The sequence below is a fragment of the Nymphaea colorata genome, chromosome 12 (assembly GCF_008831285.2).
Source record: "Nymphaea colorata isolate Beijing-Zhang1983 chromosome 12, ASM883128v2, whole genome shotgun sequence".
In the NCBI taxonomy this organism is placed as follows: Eukaryota; Viridiplantae; Streptophyta; class Magnoliopsida; order Nymphaeales; family Nymphaeaceae; genus Nymphaea; species Nymphaea colorata.
Window position 1 is genome coordinate 17,416,456 of NC_045149.1, and position 26,171 is coordinate 17,442,626.

The 26,171-nt window shown below is 39.3% G+C and overlaps 4 protein-coding genes across 4 annotated transcripts; 2 read left to right on the plus strand and 2 right to left on the minus strand.

Annotated features, from left to right (window-relative positions):
- Positions 1-7,387: 7,387 nt before the first annotated feature.
- On the minus strand, positions 7,388-8,149 carry LOC116265286 (precursor of CEP9-like). The gene has a single exon (XM_031645840.1). The coding sequence runs from the start codon at positions 8,147-8,149 to the stop codon at positions 7,388-7,390; it is 762 nt and encodes a 253-aa protein (XP_031501700.1).
- Positions 8,150-10,612: 2,463 nt separating this feature from the next.
- On the minus strand, positions 10,613-11,882 carry LOC116265287 (transcription factor MYB21-like). Its single transcript, XM_031645841.1, has 3 exons — positions 11,738-11,882; positions 11,362-11,491; positions 10,613-11,075 (listed from the first exon to the last, which is right to left on the minus strand). Exons 1-3 carry the CDS (start codon positions 11,880-11,882, stop codon positions 10,613-10,615), a joined length of 738 nt encoding a protein of 245 aa, XP_031501701.1.
- A 3,417-nt stretch (positions 11,883-15,299) lies between these two features.
- On the plus strand, positions 15,300-17,560 carry LOC116265855 (putative fucosyltransferase 10). The gene has a single exon (XM_031646810.2). The coding sequence runs from the start codon at positions 15,597-15,599 to the stop codon at positions 17,265-17,267; it is 1,671 nt and encodes a 556-aa protein (XP_031502670.1). The 5' UTR covers positions 15,300-15,596; the 3' UTR covers positions 17,268-17,560.
- A 3,027-nt stretch (positions 17,561-20,587) lies between these two features.
- Positions 20,588-25,366, plus strand: LOC116265856 (malate dehydrogenase [NADP], chloroplastic-like). Its single transcript, XM_031646811.2, has 14 exons — positions 20,588-20,955; positions 21,127-21,247; positions 21,528-21,614; positions 21,986-22,070; positions 22,682-22,863; positions 22,959-23,029; positions 23,108-23,198; positions 23,308-23,382; positions 23,522-23,623; positions 23,724-23,846; positions 24,549-24,617; positions 24,716-24,784; positions 24,881-24,934; positions 25,020-25,366. Exons 1-14 carry the CDS (start codon positions 20,762-20,764, stop codon positions 25,071-25,073), a joined length of 1,377 nt encoding a protein of 458 aa, XP_031502671.1. The 5' UTR covers positions 20,588-20,761; the 3' UTR covers positions 25,074-25,366.
- Positions 25,367-26,171: the final 805 nt, after the last annotated feature.

Sequence of the window (26,171 nt, forward strand, 5' to 3'; positions counted from 1 at the left end):
TCCCGTTTTAGAATTGGACAGATTGTTCTCTTCATTTTGTAATGTTTTTTCAAACGATATTTCTTCAATTTACCTTGTGGATCTGATGCTAACTATAAGAAAATGATGTTTTTTAGTGTGGAAAAAACATATTATAAGATGTTATATTCAAATTGCTAACGTTTTTCTCTCTAAGTGTACGCATCCTACATGTCCAACAATACATTTTTTTTCTGTTGCACTCACTCGTGTGTTTTCAACCATGAAGTTTACATATAGAAAATAGTAGCGTAATGAAGTGAAAATCACAATGGTGGGAAAATTTATTGCGTCAAATGTGGTTAATGACGAAAATGTTTTTGTTTGATAGAAAAAAGAATTTTTTTATAAAGATAAAAAATTAAAAAAATGAAAAAACTCAAAGGACAATTCTTCTTTAATAATTTCAAAAATGTCTCCTTTTTTTGTTTGTCATATATTTTTTGCGAGGTGCACACAATTCAAACTCGAAAATCACTGTTACTCGCTTATGGCAGTGACAATCACCTCTATAGGCTCCCGCATTGGTATCAAAACACCCAAACTCTTTGGGTAAAAATTATAGTCACAAATGTAGTTTTCGTAATTTAAACGCGGATGTTTTTCTCAAATATAATATAGTTAGCTTGAAAAAATGGGGAAAATAGTGATTTTTTAAAACAATTTAAAAATATTTAAAAATAAAAAATAAATAAAATAAATGAGAAACTAATAAGACAAAATAAAAAATCAACAAGAAAATATAAAACGGAAACAAGCTATTTGGCATCAAAAACATGTTAAAAAAGTTTAAAATGGAAGAAGGGGAAACCCCTCCAAAAAAATGTTTTTTTTTTTTTGAGTTTTTCATTTCGGCATTTTTTTGTCGTTTTATTGAACTGGCTTATTTATCTTGTTTTTTGTGACTATGGTAAAAACATTTTGACAACGTCTCGACGTATTTGTTTTAAAAATATATCAGTATATATATATGTGCTCGGCTTTGGAATATTTATATTTGGTGTTTAGGCGAAGAAAAATTTGTTGCAAGGTTTTTCTTGCATAGAAACGTTCTTCGACAACTACAATTCATAAGGCAAACTTGAATCACCCAAAAGCATTATAAAGCCATGTCAACCTTCACTTGTTAAAAAGAGATCTCAATCAACCAATTGCTCATTGGAATGAGAAAAAAAAGAAGGGCCTAGATCTTGCCTGCCTTATATCTTTCTCATTGCAAAGTCATGAAGGCACAACTCGCTCGATCTTTAGAGCAGATCTTGGAATTTCACGAGAATCATAAAATTTGAACAGAGCTTCTAACAGAAAACAGAGCAGGGGGAAGATTCATCCCACATTTGTGTCTTTAACATTTATTTTTAACATTTATTGCTTCATCTTGATACCTTTGGCATGGTAAGTAGCTCATTATTATGACTTTATAGTCAACAAAATTAATGAGAATACATCACTTAACAAACAAATGTTCATATGCTTTCCCTTGTAGTTCTTTATTCTTTCCTTTTCTTAATGTAGCTTTAGCATTTCGTTTGAAGAAAAATAGTTCTTTACAAGGATTTTGACCGAATTGGGCAAATGTAACGATTCCCATCCTCCACATTTCATGTTTGAGAACAAAGGAGATCCAGGTTAACTCTGCAGCAGTGGATGTCATGGCTCTGTATTCTGCCTCCGTGCTTGATCTAGCGACTGTGCTCTGTTTCTTGGCACTCCATGTAATACAATTATTTCCCAAAAAGGTACAAAAACCTGTAGTCGACCTTCTTGTCTCATGACAACCAGCCCAATCAGCATCACAAAAAACATATAAGTCTAGAGAACTTTGAGCCATGATTCTTAGACCTGTATCAAGAGTACATTTTACATATCGTAAGATATGCTTCACCATCTCATAATGTTGAACCATAGGACTATGCATATGTTGGCTCACATAATTGACGCTAAAAGATAGTTCCGGCCTTGTTATGGTCAAATATTGTAAGACACCAACCAAACTTTTGTAATTAGTTGGGTCTGAGTAAGATTCATAAGAAGCTTCTTGAACTTTTTCAATCATGGGTGTAACGGGCTTGAAATTATACATATTTGCTCGGTCAAATAAATCATTCACATACTTTGTTTGTGAAAGAAAAAGTCCTTCATATGTAGAATGAACTTCAATGCCTAAAAAGTAATGTAATCGCCCAAGATCCTTGATGGCAAAGGTACTTGCAGGCTGCTTGGTGAATTGATCCAGCAATCGAGAGTTACTTCCCGTGTGGATCATGTCATCTACGTAGATGAGAAGCACAATGATATCATGTTGATTTTTATAGATGGAAAGAGATGGATCGGCAGTGCTGGAAAAGAAACCATATTGCAAAAGAAAAGAGCTTAGCTTATCAAACCAGACTCGAGAGGCTTGTCGAAGACCATAAAGTGCTTTTCACAGACGACATACATGATTAGGAAAATACCGATCTTCAAAAGCCGGTGGTTGTTGCATGAAAACTGTCTCCTTAAGTTGACCATGAAGAAAGGCGTTCTTCACATCGAGTTGGCGTATGCTCCATTGTCTAATAGTAGCAATCGAAAGAATAATTCTGATACTACCAGGTTTTACAACAGGAGAAAAAGTTTCGACAAAATCAATTCCCTCAAGTTGAGAGAATCCACGTGCAACTAAGCGAGCTTTCAGTCGCTCAAGAGTTCCATCAGCTTGCAGCTTTGCCTTGTAAACTCATTTTGATCCAACTATATTCATGTGTGATTGATGTGGTATTAGATCCCAAATGTGATTCTCATGTAGTGCAGATATTTCTTCCTGCATAGTAGCCTTCCAACCTGGATGATTCGGCGCTTCCTTAATGTTTTTCAGCTCCTTGGGTATAGAAGCATATGTGGTAATATCATGAAGGTTAGCATATTTTGGGTTAGGTTTTGATATCTCAGTCATGCTTCGAGTAATGATAGTGCGCTACAATGGAATTTCAGGTTGTGGTGAGGTGATAATGGTAGGCCTTGCATCATTATTTTCTTCTACTTCTTGTGACAAGGGATTTGACATGTCATGAGATTCAATCTGCGGAACCTACATATCCTGAAATTGTTCGTGCATGAGTTCACTAGTGCCATTTCGAGAATCTAAAATTGAAGTATCCATTTCTTGACTGGTATGAATATCATCTTTAATCTCATCATCGATAAGTGAAGTAAATTCTCCCTCAAGTTGTTCTTGTCGATGAAGGCAAGTTGGATCCTTAAAAGGAAAATTTTCTTCATCAAACACAACATGCCGTGACATGTATATTCTGCCCGTTGGTGGATGAAGATATCTGTAACCCTTGAATTGTGTGCTATATCCAAGAAAAATGCATGGTAATGACTTTGGATCAAATTTTGATTCTTGATATCCATGTAGATAAGGAAAACATCGACAACCAAAAACTCTCAAAGATGCATAGTCTGGATGCTTTCCAAAAACCCGAAAATAAGGAGAATCCATATTCAAACTCGATGATGGCAACCTATTTATCAAAAAAACGGCAGTGAAAAAGCTTCTACCCAAAAATGTTTTGGTGTATTGGAATGAAACATCATCGTCAGCCCAAGTTTTGTCACATTTTTATGCTTTCGTTCAGCCGTGTCGTTTTGCTCGGGTGTTTTGGGACATGACGTTTGTTGTTTTATTCCCATTTGATCAAGATAATGAATGAATTTTTTACTGCTATACTCTCCACCACCATGAGATTGAAAGATTTTTAATTTTTTGTCAAATTGTCGTTCAACATATCTATGAAAATGAACGAAAATTTCAAAGAAATCAAACTTTTTCTTCAATGGATAGAACCAAGTAAACTTTGTGCATTCATCAACAAAAATGACATAGAATCGAAATTTCTCTTTTGACAAGACAGGAGCAGGACCCCAAATATCAGAATGAACTTTCATTAGGGGTTCACTATATGATTCTCCATCACAAAACGGCAACTTACTAGATTTACCCATTTGACAACTAGAACAAATGGGGTTCATGTTCTTCATGGATTCAACTGAGATCAAACTATTTCTATTCAATAATCGAACTATGTCAAAATGAGGGTGCGCCAACCGTTCATGCCATCGACCAAAATCTGCACGCCTAAATCTGGTTGAAAACAAGACAGACTGAGAATTTTCAAGACCATAAAGACCTCCTCGTCTATTTTTAGTCGCCACTATTTTCTGCGTCACTTTGTCCTTAATCAAACAAGCAGTGGATGAGAACTCAATAGTATAAGGCAAATCAGAAGCAAGTTGGCTTACCGAAAGTAAATCCTTTTTTATTTTAGGCACACATAACACATTTTTCAGAGGTATGTAAGTCAATTGACTTCTGATCTTGGCATCACCTATGTGAAAAATAGACAACTTTTCTCCATTTCCAATAATAATAGCATCATTGCCAAAATAGGGTCGAGAGTTATATAACTTACCAATATCAGACGTCATATGGGCAGTGGCTCCCGTAACAAAGAACCATTCATTATCTTAATTGTCGGCTATTTTAACTGAAGCAAGAGCTTGCAGAATATCATTTGGCTGAAAAGAATGGTTGAAGTGATTGTAACATTTTAAAGCGAAGTGATTTTGTTTGCCGCAGATTTGACATACAACCTTCGCCTTCCCTTTATTGTCAAAGGATTGATTTCGACTGTTATTGTTCTGCCCAAATCCACGCCCTCTAGAATTGAAATGTTGATAACCTCATTGTTGCTTGTTTTGATATTGTTTTTTATTGTGTGCAACATAACTCATCTGGGGAGAAGATTCAAAATTGTCATTACGTGCTTCATAGCTTTAGAGTAATGGAACTACCTCCTTGTATTGCAGCACAGGTGGTCTAAGCATAGTGGTCACGAACGGTTGATATCCAGATCTCAAACCTTGCAGAAGCCAGAAAACTTTGTCTTTGTCTAAGACCTGGCCCAATAGCACTCAGTTCATCACATAAAGTCTTGAACTTTCCAACGTACTCATTGATGGAGTCTGAACTCTTCTTTAAGCTTGTGAGCTTTTGCATAAGATGGAACTCTCTCTCTTGAGAGCCCTGCAAATAGGCATCAAACAACGATTCCCAGATGTCGACTGATGTCTCCAGGCTGACAATTTGGCCAAGCACACTTTCCGATAGTGTGCTTGTAATCCATCCCATCAACAAACGATCAGTTTTCTTCCAAGCAATATAAGTGAGATTTTGAACCTCTTTTAATCCCTCAATAAGAGTTTCTTGTGGTGCAGGAATGTCGCCAGTAAGAAAACCATAAAGGTCTTGGCTTTCGACCATTGCCAAGACTTGAATTTTCCATAAGAGAAAATTATCTTGAGTCAACTTCAACGATATGAAGCTGGAGATGTTGAGTGTATATGGATAAGGATACAACGATGAATGAGCAGGTGGCATCGAGGATGAGGATGCCATGAGTACAGACTTCACTCTGCAACTCACACTAGCTCTGATACCATAAAGGAAAAACAAAAGAAATGCTCGAGTTAACAAGGTTCGGTTCAAAGAGAACCTACATCCATGAAGAAGAAAAATGATTTTTTTCTATTCAGCCACACTCACTCTTACACGACTTGGGGTTTCCTTCCACTACACAACTATTTATAATAGTTTTTGGATAAGAAGAATTAATTCTAAATCCCTTGGTATCTAAAACGTTTCTCTTGGAATCTAAAACGTCTTTCTTGATTTGTGAAACGTTTCTCTTGGTTCCCAAAATGTCTTCATCCAAGATGCCTTCATTCTTTGCCTTTTCGTATTCTCCAATTTGCTTCTCCCCAAATCTGCATAGCTCGAGATGAGGATTCATCTCATCACGTCTTTTAAGCACCACGCTGGTGAAGCATAAGTACTTATAGAGGAGGCAGAGCAGCTCTAGTGAGGACTTCCATGGTAAAAATGGACTGAAATTCAGGACTAAATTCTGTTTTCCAACGAATTTCAGCCGTCCAATGTTTCAACCATTAATGCCCTTTAACTAAGAGGAGTTTCTATCACCACCATCAACATTTTTTTCTTTCGAAAGAAATATATGTCCTTGCTTGTTGCTTTAGTTGATCAAGAGTGGCCCCCCTAGTTGATTCATCTTAAATTTTAATTCCCTTAAAAAAATCTAATTTATTGCACTTTTCCTAAATACAATCAACTCACGATGCTCCTGATGTTTGGCGGCAACAGTTCATCCAAACAGGGTAAGGTCTTAAACGAAAGTATTGAATCGAAGGCCATTAATTTTTAGTGTTTGCTGTCAAATGACGAACCCATGAGGAAAACATGAATATGGTGATGGTTCGGAACACTGCATTATTCGGTTTCTATCGCTTCCTTGTGTTCTGAGATAGCTGCCATCATCTGCTTATGGTTGATAAGATCGAGATTAATGAACACCAGATTTCCCTGTTCCTGTAAACTCTAAAAGATCATGAGTTTGGTGCTTGACGAGCAGTGCTCGCCCCTTTCTTCCCTTCTCTCTGACATTTGTATTTCATTTAGCTATGGCGGTGGTAGTCGTGGAAAGTCATGGGGACAATTCATTCGTTTCTGCTTGGTCCATAACTATGGAGTTTGATTAATTCCATTGAAGAATTTGGTGGCCTTCATCACAACCTTCCGGTTGAGTCCAGTTGGGATTCATTATTCTCAACTATGATGGATGTCCATCTAAAATATTGTAGAACACCCATTAAAGTAAACCTACAGCGAGCGTCGTTAGCAAGGTTGGACCGTTGGATATTGACGTTGCTTGAAAGGGCCTTTATCTCGTGGATGACCTTTTAATGCAAATTTAATTGCTAAAATTATTTGATCTCATGATGAATATTCCTCCTATAACCTGAAGATACAAGACGCGTAGAAGATTATCAATTAACAGATACCAAGAAATGCAAGATCTGCAAATTACTTCATTAATTCAACTTCGAAATGGATGAATCTCTTGGAGGGTGTACCGGAAAACATTTGCAAACTCTCACAAGACTGGATATATATTCCTTTTGCAGCCAATTATCTGGTTATCAACTTGTGCATGCTTGGCTTCAAGTTCTCGTGATATTCAATACCGTGCTTCTAAGTAGAACTAGTCGTTGCAACACTTCAGATTTACTGGCACAGACTATTTAAAGATGATTCTTCAGAATAACTGATATTTAGTCAGCAGGTACTTCAGATTTACTGGCACAGACTATTTAAAGATGATTCTTCAGAAGAACTGATATTTAGTCAACTAAACCACATCGCTTCTCACAAACAGCATGCAGAAGCATAATGAAGCACTCAGAAGCAAATAGACAACCAGCACCAGGAGTGTGTGTCTCACACAGACACACATACACATATATATATAGTTCAATATTGCCCATCATGAGGATGACCAACACCGGGGCTATGGCCGGGATTTGTAGGGCGTGAGTCATCTAAGAACACCTTTTGAACCAAACGCTCTTGCCCAAGGGCTTTTGGAGTTGGTGAAACTGCATGGTCTTCATCGGGGTTGTGGCCAGGAGTCATGGGGCGAGAATTGTCCAAAAGCACCTCCTGAACCATGTTCTCTTGTCCAAAAGCTCTTGGTGGCGGCATAGCATGACCTACGCCAGGGCTGTGGCCAGGAGTTGTAGGGCGAAAATAGTCCAAGGCGGCTCTTGGTGGCATAGGTTGTCCTATGTTGGGGCTGTGGACCGAAGTTGTAGGGCTAGAATTGTCCAAAACTGCCTCCTGAACAATGTACTCTCGTCCAAAGTCTCCTGGTGGTGGCATGACATGGCCAACGTCAGGGCTATGGCCAGGAATCGTTGGGCGAAAATAGTCTAAGGTGGCACTTGGTTGCATGCGATGGCCAGTGCTGGGGCTGGGGCCAGGAGTTACAGGTTGAGAATCTTTCAAGAATGCCTTCTGCAGCATGTGCTCTTGCCCAAAGATGCTTGGTGGTGGCATGACATGGCCGACCCCGGGGCTGTGGCCGGGAGTTGTAGGGCGAGAATCGTCCAAATGTGCCTCCTGAACCATGCGTTCTCGTCCAAAAGCTCTTGGTGATTTCTCAGTCGCACCACTCTCTTGCGCGGTTGCCCCGCTGCTTTTCCCTTCTTGGCATCCAGTAGAAGCAGTATCCATGACTGCCACACTGGGCAGCAGCTCTCTGGGGAAGATGAGGCGCTTCCCCTCGCATGAGAGGAATGTGCATGAGCTGAGCAAAGCGATGGCGAGAAAAGAGATTACTACTGGTCTGGAGGCCATGATCTACGATCACTATTATGGAGAGGGAAGGAACTGTGTGAGCAAAGTACATGGTGAAGCTTGGAGCATTTATAGAGAAGGGTACATAGAGCAGTTCTGGTACTCTAACCATCTCCTCCGTCATGAAAATGGGACGGACATCTGAAACTCAGGAACTGCATTCTGTTTCTGACTAATTTCATCCATCCGATCGACTTACGTTACAGCGCACTGCGAGCCGTTCCATAAACGACCGGCGTAGTTTCCGTTCACCACTACCACCTTTTTTTTCTTGATCTGATGATCGGCAGTCATCCTTCCAACCTTGTTGCTTTCATCAAGAGTGGAAGTATCTTGTTTCTGATTTCCTTTAGTAATTTTTTTTGACAAGGGTAATTTTTGTCTTCTTCAAAAAAAAGCTACTTTTTCATTTTTCACATTTTATCCTTTTAGAGACTTCTTTTATCATTCTTGTTGAGTTCAGTGGGATTGAATTTCCTGTGAATGCTGGAGAGGTTCATGGGTTAGATTTGTATGCATGCTTCTTATATACGTATAGGCAGGACATGCAATCAACCAGTCTCGTTTTAGAATTGGACAGATCGTCCTCTTCATTTTGTAATGTTTTTTCAAACGATATTTCTTCAATTTACCTTGTGGATGTGATCCTAACTATAAAAAATGATGTTTTTTAAGTGTGGAAAAAACATATTATAAGATGTTATAATCAACTTGCTAACTTTTTTCTCCCTAAATGTACGCATCGTACATGTCCAACAATACATTTTTTTTTCTTTTTCACTCGCTCGTGTGTTTTCAACCATGAAGTTTACGTTTAGAAATATGGTTAATGAAGAAAAATGTTTCAGTTTAATAGAAAAAAAATATAAAGATTTTAAAAAAAGAAATAAAAAATAAAGTGAAAAGGCTCACAAGGACAATTCTTTTTTAATAATTTAAAAAATGTATCCTTTTTTTTCTTTTGCTATACGGTGCATGCAATTCAAACTCCAAAGTCACTGTTAGACGCTTATGGCAGTGATCGTCACCGCTATAGGCTCCCGCACTGGTATCAAAACACCCCTATAGGTCTTCCTTTCCAAAATGTTTTCAGGCAAAGCTGTGGGTAAAAATTATAGTCACAAATGTGGTTTATGTTTTTATCAAATATAATATAGTTAGCTTGAAAAAAATGGGGAAAATACTAATTTTTTAAGACAACTAAAAAATATTAAAAAATAGGAAAAATAAAATAAATGAAAAACTAATAAGACAACAAAAAAATCAACAAAAAAAAAACAGAAACACGCGATTTGGCATTAAAAACATGTTAAAAAAGTTTAAAATGGAAGAAAGGGAAACCCCACAAAAAAAAAAGCATTTTTAGAGTTTTTCATTTCGGCATTTTTTTGCCGTTTTATTGGGCTGGCTTATTTGTCGTGTTTTTTGTGACTATAGTACTAAAAACATTTTGACAACGTCTCGACATATTTGTTATATATATATATATATATATATATATAAGCACGGCTTTGGAGTATAATATTCATTTATATTTGGTGTATTTTGTTGCAAGATTTTTCTTGCATAGAAACGTTCTTCGCCAACTACAATTCGTAAGGCAAACTTGAATCACCCAAAAGCATTATAAAGTCATGTCAACCTTCACTTGTTAAAAAGAGACTCAATCAACCCATTGTTCATTGAAATGAGAAAAAAAAAGGCCCTAGATCTTGCCCTCCTTATATCTTTCTCATTGAAAAGTCATAAAGGCACAACTCGCTTGATCTTTGGAAATTGGAGCAGACCTTGGAAGTTAATGAGAATCATAAAATTAGAACAGATCTTCGAACGGAAAACAGAGCAGGGGGAAGATTCATCCCTGGCATTTGTGTCTTTAACATTTGTTGGTTGATCTTAGTACCTTTGGCATGGTCAGTAGCTCATTATGATGACTTGACTTTGTAGTCAATAAAATTAATGAGAATATATCACTTAGCAAATGTTCATATCCTTTCCCCTGTAGTTATTTATTCTTTCCTTTTCTCAAATGTAGCTTTGGAATTTCGTTTGAAGAAAAATAGTTTTTTACAAGGATTTTGACCGGACTGGGCAAATGTAAAGATTCCCATCATCCACATTTCATCTTCTTTTAATGCCTTGATTAGTCACTTGTTTGAAGGCATGATTCCCAAATATATACCCTTTAACTTCATTGTCACGATCCTCCTTTTAGGATCGTACCTTTATATATATATATATATACCAACTATGGCTACATGGGGAAAAAGCAACAATACTGACATACTTTGCTTGAGAGAAAGATACAATGTGAGAGAGGAAGAGAACGAAGGAACAGGGCTAAGTGGGGAGGCCTATGGATGCATTGGTGCAAGCATAATAATCTAAGTGCCATAAACCGCCCCACAGATCGTCTCCGATGAGGAGCTCTTGAGGAACCTGTTCTTGAACAAACGTGGAGTATACATACTGTTCTTCCAAAGTGGGATTCGTGGGCATCTCGAGCTCATGATCAATTGGCAACAATGGCTTCTCTTGTTTGCCCTCATCGAGTTGGTGCCAGAGCAATACCCTTTTACGTTGCAGCAACCTTGTTTTTTCTTCTTCCTCTTCTTGTCTTTGCTCCTGTTGACAAATGTCTCCTTTTTCTCCGTCTCTAAAGTATAACTGGTTCTGGCTTTCTGCACCTCTAAGGCCTCGCTTACCGGAGGATGACTTTCGCCGTGGCCTGAAATGGGTTCTCCAGAAATTCTTGATTTCGTTGTCGGTTCTGCCAGGCAGATATCGAGCTATGATGGACCATCTGCAGTAAATGCAGTGAGTCGGCCCAAGTTAATAGAAGCAAATCCAAAACCTACCCATCAGTTGAACATATACATATATAGCTTTTCCCTGTATCTATGACTAAAAGCTCTGTCCACAAGATTAATTAGGAAGTGGAACTAAATTAAGATCTCTAGATCAAAAGAAACCATCAAAATTTTTAATTGAAGGAAGACAAAGAACTTCTTCATATTGCAGCATAAATTGGTAAGACTCTGTCTAGCTTCAGCTTGGCATGTGAGGGAGAGAAAAGTTTTGCTTCTTACCTATTTCCCCATTGGCCATGCAGCGCTATAATGAGTCGGGCCTCCTCTGTTGTTATGTGCCCTTTCTTTAAGTCTGGTCTCAGATAATTGACCCACCTCATTCTGCAGCTCTTTCCACTTCTTTTTAGCCCTGTACAGGTAACCAATTAACACATTTATGATGCTGATTCAATATAATTAGAGTATTCGTTATATATCTTACATTTCTTTGAGTAAATGCATTCATTTGGAATTGGGAAGAAAGCAAGCTCATTAATTATTTTTTAGCATATAAATTACAATATATGCGTCTTATATTGATCTATGATCAACTGTCAACCATCGGAAATATATGTCGCCGGTCCACCGTGACCTTTGTTTTGCAAATTGAACTTACCTACTGTGCGGGCAACGGAATTCCATCTGCCATCCCCATGCAAACTCACATAGTGCAGGAGCAGTTTATCCTCTTCTGCAGTCCAAGGCCCTCGTCTCCACTCATCTCCTTCGATCTTCTTCTTCGCCCAGCAGCTCTCCTCCATCATGGCGACCACCCTGTGTACGATTTGTCTTCCTTTCCAATTCCTAGTGAAAGACATGCAACAACACAGAGTCCATGGTCACTTATTTATACCCATGTGGATCTCATGGGATATATATCCACTTCTCATCAGCATCATAATCAATTAAAGCATGATCTAAGGTTGTGACGCCAAGTGGCGGATCCAAACTAAGGGAATCACAAGGCAGTCTAGCGAATCCTGATATACATAGGAAAATGAGCCGAGTTTGGCTCGGCCCAGCTTCATTTCGTGAAACTTCTTGTTTGCAATGGAAAAAAGAGGAAGAAAAGAAACAAAACACACAAAAGCACAAGGATTTAAAAATAAATGCAGTCTATCATATTGGGATTAGGCTCCACACTCTCTCTCAACACGTTTCTCGCAGTCACCAGTCCAACCAGCTGTTAGGGGTGAACACGAATTGAGTCGAGCCTGAGTTCAATCAGCTCGAGCTCAATTCGACTAATGAAACCTCGAGCTCAAGAATAGCTCGACGGAAGCAGCTCAACTTCGACTCGGTAGTTACGTGTTGAGCTCAAGCTCGACTAGATTAAGGCTCCAAACTCGTTTGAATAGAATTGATATTCATCGTTACGTGTTGAGCTCGAGATCAACTCGATTAGTGCTCAATGAACTCATTCGAATAGAATTGATATTCATCGTTACGTGTTGAGTTCGAGCTCAACTCGATTAAGGCTTGATAAACTCATAAACTCGTTTGAATATATCGCCTTGATTAAGGCTCGACAAAGTCAAAGGCTTTTGAGTTTGACTCGGCAGTTACGTGTTGAACTCAAACTCAACTCGATTATTTGAACGAGTCGAGTCATGAACTTGAGCTCGACTCGTTAAGCAAGTGACTCGGCTCAAACTCATTTATGAGCCAAGCTTTAACGAGTCGAGCTAGAGTTTGACTCAGTTGCCAAACAGAGAAAGGAATAAAACTTGAGTTGTTTAGCCAAAGAACGTATCATTCCTTTAGCAAATTGATCACAGGATCATTCATACTCAGCTCATAAAGCAAAAGTTAACAACCAAAAAGATCTGAAAACACTCACTCTCAATTCTTCCTATAGGATCCAGTGCTGCTCATAAAACTTGGATATGTTTGTGAAATTGCATTAAGGAGGGCAGTTTCGATGCTCGGCTGGGTTACCGGCTCTATTTGTGGGTAGCGCGAGACCCATGCTTTTGAGAATCTAGAGGACATCTGTCCATCAACTTGGGGCCACGTGCATAGAGTAAGAGTCATTTTATAAGGGATGTTTAGGTATAAAACCACAACCACCTTTGTAAAAGAGGTACGCTTTAAATAAAAAACTGAGGAAGAATTGCTCATTATAGAAGCATGTTCCAGTGGAATATCGACTCGTTTGAGACACGGCCTTATGCTTGGATGAGCGCCCACCAGGTGTTCCCATATCTGGCGAGCTCCGGCCATTAATAAAAGGGGTTTAAAGTAGGCCGAGTTATGGGCCTAGCAAGTATTTCTGCCAAGAGAATTTAATATGGGGAGCGGTGTGGAAGTTGAGGACACGATAGCGTCGTCCATCGCCGAAAGAGGTCGGTCTGGGCTCGGGCTTCCAGATGATTCATCGTTCTAACGTGCTGCACCGTCTTGATCGTCTTCAAGAACTCTCTCGTCGCCCTTTAATCCGGTTGCTTTTCGGAAAAGGGATGGTGCGCTCCCTCATGGCCTGTTGTTTGGTGGCTAAGTATAATTCGATTAAAAAAATGGGACACGTTGTTCTGGCTTCATGGACCGAGAAAACTTTAGATTCTTTCACATGGATATGTTGGAGTAGAATTTTTTTTATGACAGAGGTAGAATTGTACTTTTAAAATTTTGATAGGGCCACACAATATCATTTTCGAAAAATTTATATAAGATTTAACTCTGCCCCATATATAAACTTACAACCTGCTATCAAAGGGTTGGGTATGTGTGTATGGCGAGATTGTATCAAAGGTGTGAGTATGTGTGTTCGTGCATGCACTCATGTTGAACCGTTCATTTACAGGCATCTGATTGAGAGAGGACGGATGATTCTTTATCTTAAAGGAAGAAAAACAAAACAACCTTCCCCTAGTGCATTTCTCTTGTGAAGTCATCGTCAACCATCACCTCTTCCAATGCTTTCTCTACTCAGGTCTTGAAGTAACCTTAGCCTTTTTGAGATACATTTTTGTGAGCGGATGCCTCAAAGAAGCATAACCATTTGTCCCAACTTCCCCTAATGTATGTCAAGCGACGCGTGCTTCCCTATCCCATCTTATTTTTTCTTCAAAAAAGTAACCAGTTGAGCTGTGAGGATCGGATGAGTCTCGGTGTAAGTCGGGTTATATATATATATATATATATATATGATTTTTTGTTTAATAAAAGTCGGGGCCTACCACCTGGTGTTTGCTTGACCACTCATATTGTGAGTTAGTTATACCAAGTGCTTTAGTATAGAACTGTAGCCAATACTTTCTAGAACATTGTATTGAAATGGGCGTTGATGGGCCAACGGAGCCACATGTCAACTTCTCATTATTTTTAAAATATTTTAAGAAATTTTTATTTTTTAATATTTTATGTTTTTTATTTAATTTTAAAAAATAACTTTCTTAAATATTTTTTGACTGGTTCACAATTTATTTGTGAGGGGCATAACATATATGATCAACCTGAGTGTTACATTGACCATGCGTCCTCAATTCAATTACCATGAATGCTATTTTTTGGACTACATGTATTACACTCAATGATAGGATGTAGTTTTAGACTTTAAATTAAGGTGGGCTATGCCAAACCATAGGGTAGTAAAGTTTAGCTCCACCTTTTCGGTCAAGCAAGTAGCCTCTCAAGTATGTGCCCAACTGCCAAATCTTTGAAAAGTTTTCTTCTACTCCATACATATATAGATACATATATAGGTGAAGTCGTGTCTCTAATTGCATTTATGCGGAGTCAATTAGTCTTATTTTGAAAAATCATATTTCGGCTCATGTTAAAATTTTGAAACTATAGTTTGACTCTCCCAATAAGAAGATTCTAGCTATTCTCCTTCTTTTCAGTCTTTCCTTAATTTTATTACCAAGAATCCGTCCTTAGATTTCACTAAATTGACCCATTTGTTCATGCAAACTTGTCTTGTACGTTGAGTATCATAGAAAACGAAATCTTTACTTCAAATAAGTTTTTTGTAAGAAAACGTATTAATATGCCATTGAAACGCTGTAACAGTAACTTCGGAAAATGTAGCGTTCGATTTTCATATTTGGATGTACTTATAGAATGCATTATGTTCTTGAAACACATATTCCATCATTCAAAAACTTTATAGTTTTTTTACAAGAAACATGGTTGTTATTTTTGAAGTCATAAATCAAATGCCCACATAATCACATCATAAATTTTGAAACAGATAGATGATGTTCTTGAACCATGTGTTCCGTTGTCCCAGGCAGTCATCAAACAATGTTGGAAGAGCATTCCTGTTTAGTGGTCTACGGAACACAATGGTGTCGCTTCAGTTTCTCCGGTAATGCTCAAAATTTAGTATCGTCAAATTTAGTGGCGTGCCTGTATTTCAGTGGAGTCCATGTGGCCCAACTCTTCTTGCTGGTATCGATATTTTATTTGGAAGTCAACTTCTTCGCTCCTCAACAAATTTCGAGTTTGCTTGGTCTGCACAACCGCCCTCCATGCAAAAGAAGAAGTCCATGGTTTCCCTTTATTCACTGATGACTTCTTTCCTGATCCCCTTTCCTTCTGCTGCTCTTCGTTCGCAAGATTTCATGGCGAAGATGCTGCTCTTCATCTGTCTGTTTTCTCTTCAACTGACCATACTCCATGGCCTCGATAGTCCATCAGATTACGGGCACTCCCTCCCGGATCTTGTCCAGGGGAAAATCCTCCATTGCTCCTCTCTGTCTTCTGATGACAAGCTTCTCTGTCAAATTGAAGCTGCCCTGGATGCTCAAGGCTACCTCGAAGCTCCAGGGAAGAACGCCACTCAGCATTCAAAGACTCCACCTGCAACTATGTCATGCAAATTCAGAGAAGACAACGTATACAGCCTTTATCCTTATGCCATGGATCCATCGCCCCTGTTGGAAAGCGTACTGGAGAGATACTTCGCCATGCACATCCGCTGTAAAGATATCGAATTTGCGAACCTCAGCGATGTCTATGCGTCTTCTTCAAGAAGACCAAATTGCAGATACTTGATATGGAGGCCTTCTGGAGATGGCTTGGGCAATCGGCTTCTGTCATTGGTTTCATCCTTCCTTTATGCGATTATGTCTGCTAGAGTTCTACTGATTGATTATCCACCGTGGCATGACCTCTTCTGTGAACCGTTCTTGGGCTCAACCATCCAACTCCCTGCACCAAACAAGCTGAACTACTGGGTTGGTCACTGGTACACAGAATTTCGTGACGCCCGGTGCGGAGCACACATAACTAGCTCCAATGCTGCCGTCTGCAATGATACCACAGTGAACTTATCTCTAGATCATGACACTCCTATCCGTGAATACGAGTCTGTTGCGTGCCCAATGGGCTTCGCAAGGCTCAGAAATGTTCCATTTGTTTATATCAGGGAGTGTAACCAATACATGATCCCAGGTTTCTATATCAATCCCCTGCTCTCTCCCCTGCTTGATGTGTTGTTCCCACAGAGGAACGCATTTCATCTCTTAGCTAGATTTCTCTTATTTCCAAATGATGCTGTGTGGAATTCTATCAAATCCAACTTGGACTTTGATGCAAGCAGGAGAATTGGGGTCCAAATAAGAGAATTCAAGAAAGGGAAGTACACATCAGCATATGATGCCAACATCGTCAGATGCATCAAGAAGAAAGGTGGATTCTTCCCACGGAGATACAGAAAGAGAATTCAAAGGGCTGAATACTTCTCTATTTATGTGGCAACATTGGTGAAGCACCATGTAGAGGAGATGAACAAGGCAATGCGGGTTGTTGAGGAACAGAGTGGAAAGAAGTTGACAGTAAAGTGGCAGGTCGTGGATGGGAAAGAGATGCATGACTCGCAGCATCAGAAGGAGGCATTGATAGATATGTGGGTGCTGAGCATGAGCCATGTCTTGATCACAAGTGCTGAATCCACCTTTGGCTATGTTGCAACTGGTTTGAGTGGTGTAGTGCCATTTTTCCTTGATAAGGAAGACGGTGGGAGTTGCACAATGGGAAATGGTCTGGAGCCTTGTTTCCATGCAGCACCAAGGAATCTACTGTGCATCCAGGAAGAACCTCTGGCTTACAGCTTGCTTGACATGGCTCTTAATTCTTCTAAGGTGAAAAACTGCATTGATCGTCCTCGATTAGGCTGGACTGCAGTGTCCCCAATGTGATGCCATCAATGCAAAGGGGTGCCTTTGACATGACGCGTTAAGTTTGCATTAGCAAGATGAAAGCAGAAATGTTTATGCTTTATAATACCTCATAACAAGTTAGTCTCGATTCTTCATTTATTTCATCTAATTTTTGTTTCTATCTCCTTGGTGTGTTTGTTCAATTCCGTTATGACATTATCAACCATTTAAAGACAATCTTTCGCTTCCTGCTATGTTCCTCTACTGAGTTTCATGTGTCCTGCTCAACAGTAAACTCCATGTAATTATGAAAATGTACCATAAGTTCTCACATGAAAAACCAGATTAAATGTTATTTTACAGGGCCTCAATTGATTCACTATATTGTTTTACTTTTATTCATAACTGATAGACACCATGATTATCATCTTACCCTTTAGTTTTCAACCATGAAGAGTAGCTTCCGATGAACCATGAACAGTAGCTTGAATGGTTGCAGTAACATGTGCAGAAGCTACCTTCTAACTCAAATGAACTATTCATAAGCATGTACTTTTCTCTTCAAATCTTACTTGCAACGATTTTTTTTTCTAAGATAGGAGAACATCCACTACGCCAAAAAGGGGGAAAAACGTAGTTTTGTTGACAAGTTGCCATTCATCAACACTACACAAGACAGCAGAAGAAGATCAAATATAAGCCATAGAAAGAGCACTATACTCCAGCCAAGATCACTTCTGACCTCATTATGTGTCTTTCCAAATGTTTATGCTTATAAACTTTGGTGACTTTATCGAACAATAACAAAAGAAGCTGAAATTTTGTACATACTTCTCATGGCTTAATGTTAGAGGCCCACAATAATCTAAGAAAACGTTACGTTTCAGATGCATCTCTGAATAACTACGCTGTAATTTCATACTAATCGTGTCAATTTGTAACCATGTTGTCATTGCACGCTATGCCTCTCGTGCTAGCCAGGACATTGCTAACTGTGCACCTGGGCGCAAAAACACACAGAAGACAGTCAAAAGAATGATTGGTGGCGGTCTCAACGAAAGCCGTTGGCAAGTTGTGCTTGTGCAGAGGATGAGCACTTCTTATTAGTTCATGCTGCCTTTTTAAAGGAATGATGTTTTCACTGGTTCAGTCTTACTGTGCATAATTCAAAGTTCAAACAGGTATTACCAAAGCAAAGTGTGCTAGGTGGATCGGAAAAGTTTCATTTTACTCCCATCGTGGAGGATGTTTTTGATTGGTCTCGTTTGAGCAATCTCTAACCTTCTAAGGATCATGTGAGAGATTCTCTTTTCAATCCACTGGTTTCATTAATTAGGAATCAGTAGCATCCTACCTGCTCTTCTTAGTCTGTTGGGTTGGAATGGCACAGAGTGACAGTATCGTATAAATCTCAACTGCTTGAGCGCCTTGGTATTCGTCCGTGTCATGAAAGATGAAAACCCACTAGGACACAGCACCACCACCCAAGTATGCGACCATCCTTTGAGTGAACTATGTAAATCTACCCAAAAGAAAAGGACCACTCTTTTCTGGATAGCTGGTGGCTAAAGTCATAAACCATACGCTTCACAACACCAAATTGGTGACACTCCAAAATGGCTTCGTCATTACCCAGATTGAGTTACCTCACACGCATTCCCCACTTTGATGATTTGATTCCTGCATCACGCCCCCTTACATGGAAGTTACAGTAGGATTGCCAGATTCCTGTACCAGCAGCTGCATTCACGTGACATCTCTCAGCCAACATGACCAAATTAGAGTGGCGACATTTATGTGCACATTCATGTTCTTCTATCCCAATAGGAAGGGTTGAGAAGGACATGGATCTAGTTTTTTCGATGCCGACATGATGGAGAGTAGGACCTCAGCCTTTATTTAGATGACTGTACCAAAAAAAACACGGAAAAGCAAAAACGCAGAGATACTAAACAGACCCAGCCACTCTTCAGGCGGCTGATTCTGGAGATCGATCTCACCAGTTGTCATAGAAGCAAGAGAACACATACATGAATTATGCCCCAGCTAGTGATCAATCAACTTGCAGAGATGAAGCCATTGCTTCGTATGCATTCCTTCGTATTCTTACTTCAGATTTTGCTGTTGGAGATGATGAGTAAAAACTCCTCCCTGGCGGAGATGTTCCGATTCCTGCTTTGATGAACACCAAGATTTCTCGAACTCCATAGATACTAGGCGATAACCCATCAAACTCCTTGACACGTTTGGATCAATCCCAATCTACAATAATCCAACAGTTGGGCTTTTAAACCCCTTCATTTTTTTTCTCAAGGTAATCAATACAATAATATTCTTAAGTACACAATAGCAAACTCAAAGTGAGCTGCATGCCCTAACTTGACAGATCTGCCAAGAGGCCTAACTGTAGTTTATCAGTATGAATGTAATTGCCGTTTACGGTTACCACCATCAACTTCTCTAGTCGTTCGAGTTCATGATGCTTTGATTAGGGTGTAGCACAAATACTCAATTTTGTGTCTTCTTTGCATTCACAAAGGGACTTCATTTCAAATCATTGGGTAAGCCTGTGCCCTTTCATATCGAAACGAGTTTGAGCTCGTGAAGAACCCTAGAGCCTTACTTCATTTAAGATGCAGGAACGGAGAAACAAGCACATCAGCTATGTAAGAGTCACCCCACATGATTTAATTTAAAACTTCACAATTTACAATACAATTTAAAACGTCACATTTTTTGTGAGAAAGTTATACTAAGATGGTAAAATGTGCTAAATTTTCTTTTTTGGAGAACTTGGAACTTTCGTCACTTGACAATAGGGTTGTAGAAGACAATGTTGTCAAAATCATATCATATGGGCCCATCTTGGCTCATATGTAGTCTGTAGACGTTAAATGATGCAAGTTTTCATTTTTCAAGATTATTTTAAAATATTTTTATTACTTTAAATGGAACAAAAATCAGAACAGAAGCTGCCATGGATCAATGCCTACCCTTTGTAATAGAGTTGCAGCTTTGGATTGGAGGAGGTTTAGTTTTTTATTCAAAACTGGTTTTCTATTGTATTTAGATGGGTCGAATCTGGGTACCGGCAAAAGAACTCGAATTTCAACGGATGGTTTGCTTATCTGCGACCTGATTGCAAACATTCAAGATGAAAAACAAACGGAAGGTCCCTTTGACTTGCAGAGAAAGAAGGTCCAGGAAGTAGCCAAGTTTGGACTTTTGGAATCTTAGTAGAAATGTAAAAGGCAAAAGAGGACCGGAATTTCATCGATGAAGTGTTAGCTTTTGTCACTTCGACAGTCCAAGCGAAGGCGAAGCCAGGCGGACGGTGGACCTGTCTGATCTGCCACTTGGCAAGCTGTGAGCCCCATAAAATCTGTAAATGATATAGGGGCCTCATCTTTTGTTTGTCTACTCCTGCTGCTTGAGCTCCCTGACCCTCCTCCCAGTTGGGTATGCAACAGCAGAAACAGTAGCTCTCCCCGTTTGTCTGTCTCTGAGATTGTCGAGAATTGCTTCTGGTGGTGATGGCGGTTGCAGAATTATCCTGCCATGGCCTGTGCTCCTCTTCCGCCACCAACGGCAACAACCATGGCTCATCGTTCCTTTCTTCCAAGCTTTACAGATCGTCGTCGTTTTTGCCATCCCATCTTCATGGTTCGCAGTTCCAGCCTCGTCAGCGCCACCATCCACTCAAATTGGTTTGTTCTACTGCACCCAAGTAAGAGTCTCTCTCTCTCTCTCTCTCTCTCTCTCTCTCTCTCTGTGTGTGTGTGTGTGTGTGTGTGTGTGTGTGTGTGTGTTTGGAATTTCTAATTAGATGGTGTATTGGAATCTCTCGATTGTTTTACATCTTTACTCTATCTTCTCTCTCTCCTCTGTCTTGTGGCAGTCAAGCACAACAACAGTCTCAAACTGCACAAGTGGCCGTTTCTCCTTCTGTTAATGGCAAACCCAAATCGGATAGCTCACAGTGTTACGGTGTTTTCTGCCTCACATACGACTTAAAGGCGGTAAAGTACACCACCATTCACCACTTCATCCCTTTGCTTACTGCTAAGTAGGAAAATTGGTCTGCTTTTCGTTTAGTCATTCTGGCCATGTTGTTCTGTTCTAATTCCATGTTTCTGTAAGTTGGTCGCTGTGGATCACCGCTGAGATTTTTTTTTTTTCTCCGTCATTGATTACTTAGTGTTTTATAATCACTAAAGCTAGCTTCCACAGTTCCATACATTTTGCCTTTCTGAAACCAGTATTACTTATTAAAAAATTTCACTGGATTTTGTTTGGCAGGAAGACGAGACGAGGTCGTGGAAAAAAATGATAAATGTTGCAGTTTCAGGTGCAGCGGGAATGATTTCTAACCACCTGCTCTTCAAGGCAAGTACCCTCAATTTGTAAGTGTTGAGCTTCGAGAAAGTTTATCCGAACTTAGGATGTTTTTGTTCATCTTTTCGTATGGGTCTACATAGACACACCAGTATATGTGTGCGTGGTACAGAAAAATTAGGGCATTGAGTCAAGATATTATGATTACCTGAACTGCTATTAAGATTTGATCTTCAGAAAAAAAAAATTGATGGGCAATGAAATATTTAATGGACTCGTTGAGTTAATGTTAGGAATCTTGGACCCTTGATTTTGTAATTATACCGGTACCAATATCATTTTCTTTCACTGGGGTTCTTTTACCATGGACGTTGTGGTTTTCAGAGCAAAAGTATGGCTATAACTGCTTTACTGTTCTTCAGCTTGCTTCTGGCGAGGTTTTTGGCTATGATCAACCAATTGCATTGCGATTGTTGGGATCTGAAAAATCGTTTGAAGCTCTTGAAGGTATGTTGAATCAAGAAATGGGGTTGTCATCATAAATTTTTGATGTGCTACATCAGACAGACATCATTTCTTAAACCTGAACCAACGAAAGAGGCACTTCATATCATATATTCCATGTTTCTTCCTTATTTGGTTTAGATGTGACATGTTTCACCTTTTTTAATATCTAGCAAGTTTTATTGTGAAATTTGTATTTCTTAGCCATTTGTTCTTAGCTAAGCATGCACTTAGCAGTGGTAATGAGCATGGGATCCAAGCCAAAGTCCTATTTGTGGAGCTTACCTGAGTAAAATAGCTGTCTGGTTCAAACATTAACACTGTTACACTACTACCATATGGAGCTCCGGCAAAACTGATCCTTTACTTGATAAAGGAAAGATGGAACAGGAATTAAAGACGCTGATTTCTTGATTCTGTTAGGGAGAGACTCCATAAGCCACTATTGCTTTTCTATCTTCCTGTGTGCATGCCTGCAAATACAATCTGTGCAAGCGAGTCATAGAAGCAACACCTGGAAAAGTTAAATTCTGGAAAAGTTTGGCTCATTTCTTAAACAAGAGAAGAAAGCAAACTAAACCTCTTGTGTTCTACTAAAGCTTTCTGATTTTCAGGAGTTGCAATGGAGTTGGAGGATTCTTTATATCCATTGTTGAGAGAGGTTAGCATAGGCATAGATCCTTATGAGGTATTCAAGGATGCTGAATGGGCACTTCTGATTGGAGCGAAGCCCCGAGGACCAGGAATGGAACGCGCAGATTTGCTAGACATAAATGGACAGATTTTTGCTGAACAGGTTATTGCCATCATGATAATACACATATACCCAGAAATGAATTTTTATTAAGAGCATATGTTTTATGTTATAATTGTGTGTGTTCTGTGTTGCAGGGCAAAGCCCTGAATGCAGTTGCATCTCGTAATGTCAAGGTTATAGTTGTTGGTAATCCATGCAATACTAAGTAAGATGAGATATTTATCTATTAAGTTCTTCTGAATTAGTTGGGTTGGGGGCAGTGCTAATTTTTTCCTTCTGCTAGTGCATTGATTTGTTTGAAGAATGCTCCAAATATTCCTGCGAGGAATTTTCATGCTTTAACGAGGTTGGATGAGAACAGAGCCAAATGCCAGGTATACTTCCTGATTAGAACTTTGATACAGGAAAAATGGAAAACTCCCTTCCTGCTTACTTATGTTTTACGTTGTGAATTGAGGAATCTGTACCTTTTGGCTTCTGCAGCTAGCCTTGAAAGCTGGTGTATTTTATGATAAAGTTTCAAATGTGACCATTTGGGGAAATCACTCAACAACTCAGGTTGCTGAATTCAGTTTCTTGTCATTCTTTAGGTCATTTGCATATGTCATAATTCCTTTGTGTGTTATTTCTAGTTTGGAATGTGATGTTCTATCTATGATTTATGATGACCATTGACTAGCTCATAGGAAAATTACAGGTTCCAGACTTTTTAAATGCTAAAATCCATGGTTTACCGGTGACAAAAGTCATTACTGATATGAAATGGTTAAAGGAAGAATTCACTGAAAAAGTTCAAAAGGTATATAAATTGGTTCCTTTTTCGCCCACCTTTTATGTTATTGCTTTAAGTTGGCCTGCCCCATAGTATTCTCTTTCTGAATTATGGGTTTCGTTATTAGAGAGGAGGTGTACTTATCAAGAAATGGGGAAGATCTTCAGCTGCATCAACAGCAGTATCTATTGTTGATGCCATAAGGTCTCTTGTTACGCCCACACCTGAGGGAGACTGGTTCTCAACAGGGGTATGTCTCATGACCAAATACATTATCTGGTTCCATTTTTAAAACGTTTTGTAATGTTTGGGTTGGGAAACTGAAAGTAGTCTTTCTTTCAATAGCTTCTTGAAAATTAACTGAAGATCATTCTTAAACAATTATCAATTATGTTCTTCATATGTCTGCTCAGTCAATTCATTTACTTGACGAGGAATAGATGTGTAATTTAATGCTAGGGTATCTTATAAGGTTGTTGCATGATGCATTGGACAGGAAGAGTTACAAAGATAAAGTATGCTGCTAATCTATCTGGGCGGAGGCTAGCCTTGGTCCACTCCTGACAATGTTTATTATTGATTATGACTCCTAATGAAAAGGGTAGCTGCACAAACACAAAAATTTTACTGAAAAGTCAGATATGAATAATGGACGTCTTCAGAGAAAAATGCCATACTAGTTGGTCAAATATACTAGCTGCATGACAATGCGTGGAATCCGAGATTGTTGTCTAAATAAACCTCTCCATGTTACCTTTAGTTTGCTGATTTCTGTGTTCGTCTCTCTGGCTGGTGTCTTGTCAATCAGGTACACATTGACTAGCCAGTGTAAGTAGAAAGTAAAAACTCTAGTTAAGGCAGAGATTATTAATGATACAGCTAACAGGCACTATAGATAATAACCAATTCAAATATCAGTTACATCCTAAGAGTTTCTTGTCTACTGCTCCAGGTTTATACTAGTGGCAACCCATACGGTATAGCAGAAGGTATTGTGTTCAGTATGCCTTGCAGATCAAAGGTCAAGAATTGCTCCAAAAATCCATTGGATCTAAACATTTAGTTTGCCATCAAGATTACATGGAAATCATCTCAAAGTCTTCTTCTTTTAATGGTTAGGGAGATGGTGATTACGAGTTGGTCGAGGATGTTATTATTGACGATTACCTTCGACAACGAATAAAGAAGGTTAGTTTCTTCTTTTGTTGATACCAATCAAGTATACTGGTGATTTGATTTGAATCACCTTAAGCTGTGCAACCTGACATCAAACTGCTGAAACAGAGTGAAGAGGAGCTGCTTGCTGAAAAAAGATGTGTTGCACATCTAACAGGGGAGGTATACTTCCTAATGTTGTCTCAGTTGAACTATATCTATTTTATGACTCGGAAGTGTATCCCTAACACTAAAATCCAACTTTCAGGGCATTGCATACTGTGATCTGCCTGAGGATACCATGCTTCCTGGAGAGCAGTAAAGCCCAAACTGTGGTAGCTCTTCTTTCACTGCTGGAAGTCACTATTTACTTGCCATACTCAGCAAACGGTAAGCAGAAAGATCAAGTGGGCAATAGGTCACGGAATGGGGAATTGTAAGTAGAGGTATTGAACACACAAATGAAGAAGGCAGATTACATGTCATGTACCTTTAATAGGGTGAAATTTGTCATAATATTTTACTTTGTGTTAAGTATCAAACCCAAACCTGGTGTTCGTGGCAGTGCACAACTGCAAACCCAAGTGTTACTCCTTGAGTTTGCCATTTGTTAAAGCTTTCTGTCCAAGCTGCAGCAGAAGCAGCATTTATGGTCGCCAAAAGATTACCATGACTGGCATTCAGAGGGATGAAAAATATGCGTTGCCTATGCAATTATTCCTAGTCTTGCTTGGACCATCTTCGTTTGTTTGGGAGTCATGTGCAGCGTAGAAAGCAAAACGTTGTACCACATCATTCTCAACGCAGTTTGTGTCACTGTACGATGAAATTTCACAGAGCTACGACCTTTGGTGACGCCTCTGGAACTTCCTTACTGAGGAGGATCTGGCACAATGGGATGAGTAGGGATTGGCAGGCATCCGGCCATTGTTTTGAACCTTCTGCAGTGCTAACTCGTTAGCACTGTGCTGCAAACGATCACTGACACACAAGTTGAAGCGTGGCAGAAACGGCACCTCTAGGCACCAAAGCAGGTCTTGTACACTAGGAGACGAGGGGTTGAATGAAGACTTCTACCTTCTTCAGGCTGTAGGTCAAACCCCCCTCACCCCAAGGATTTCAATTACCAGCTTCAGAAATGGTCCTTCTGAAACATTTATACTGTTCATATGATCTACCTCTTTGCCTGTCTACGTAACCAAGCTTCCCAAATCTCTGCAAATCCTTTTTGGGGATTGTTGACAGCTTGCCCACAAGGTGAACTGTCAGATTAAATGTTGAACATGAATTTGTTCCAACTAAAATGCAAGTTGGAATTCATGTTGATGTAAAGTTCAGATTATAAACTAGCTGGATTAGGACACGGTCAAGCTGATCCGATCCAGTTAGGCTAACCCTGAAAGCTGGTACCCATCCGACC

Coding starts and splice junctions, on each gene's coding strand:
- LOC116265286 (XM_031645840.1), bottom strand. CDS start 8,149: ATGGATACTGCTTCTACTGGATGCCAAGAAGGGAAAAGCAGCGGGGCA.
- LOC116265856 (XM_031646811.2), top strand. CDS start 20,762: ATGGCGGTTGCAGAATTATCCTGCCATGGCCTGTGCTCCTCTTCCGCC. Junction 20,956..21,126: donor GTTTGTTCTACTGCACCCAA/GTAAGAGTCTCT, acceptor GTCTTGTGGCAG/TCAAGCACAACAACAGTCTC. Junction 23,847..24,548: donor GAGACTGGTTCTCAACAGGG/GTATGTCTCATG, acceptor CTACTGCTCCAG/GTTTATACTAGTGGCAACCC.
- LOC116265855 (XM_031646810.2), top strand. CDS start 15,597: ATGCAAAAGAAGAAGTCCATGGTTTCCCTTTATTCACTGATGACTTCT.
- LOC116265287 (XM_031645841.1), bottom strand. CDS start 11,882: ATGGAGGAGAGCTGCTGGGCGAAGAAGAAGATCGAAGGAGATGAGTGG. Junction 11,492..11,737: donor TTCCGTTGCCCGCACAGTAG/GTAAGTTCAATT, acceptor TTACCTGTACAG/GGCTAAAAAGAAGTGGAAAG. Junction 11,076..11,361: donor CATGGCCAATGGGGAAATAG/GTAAGAAGCAAA, acceptor CATTTACTGCAG/ATGGTCCATCATAGCTCGAT.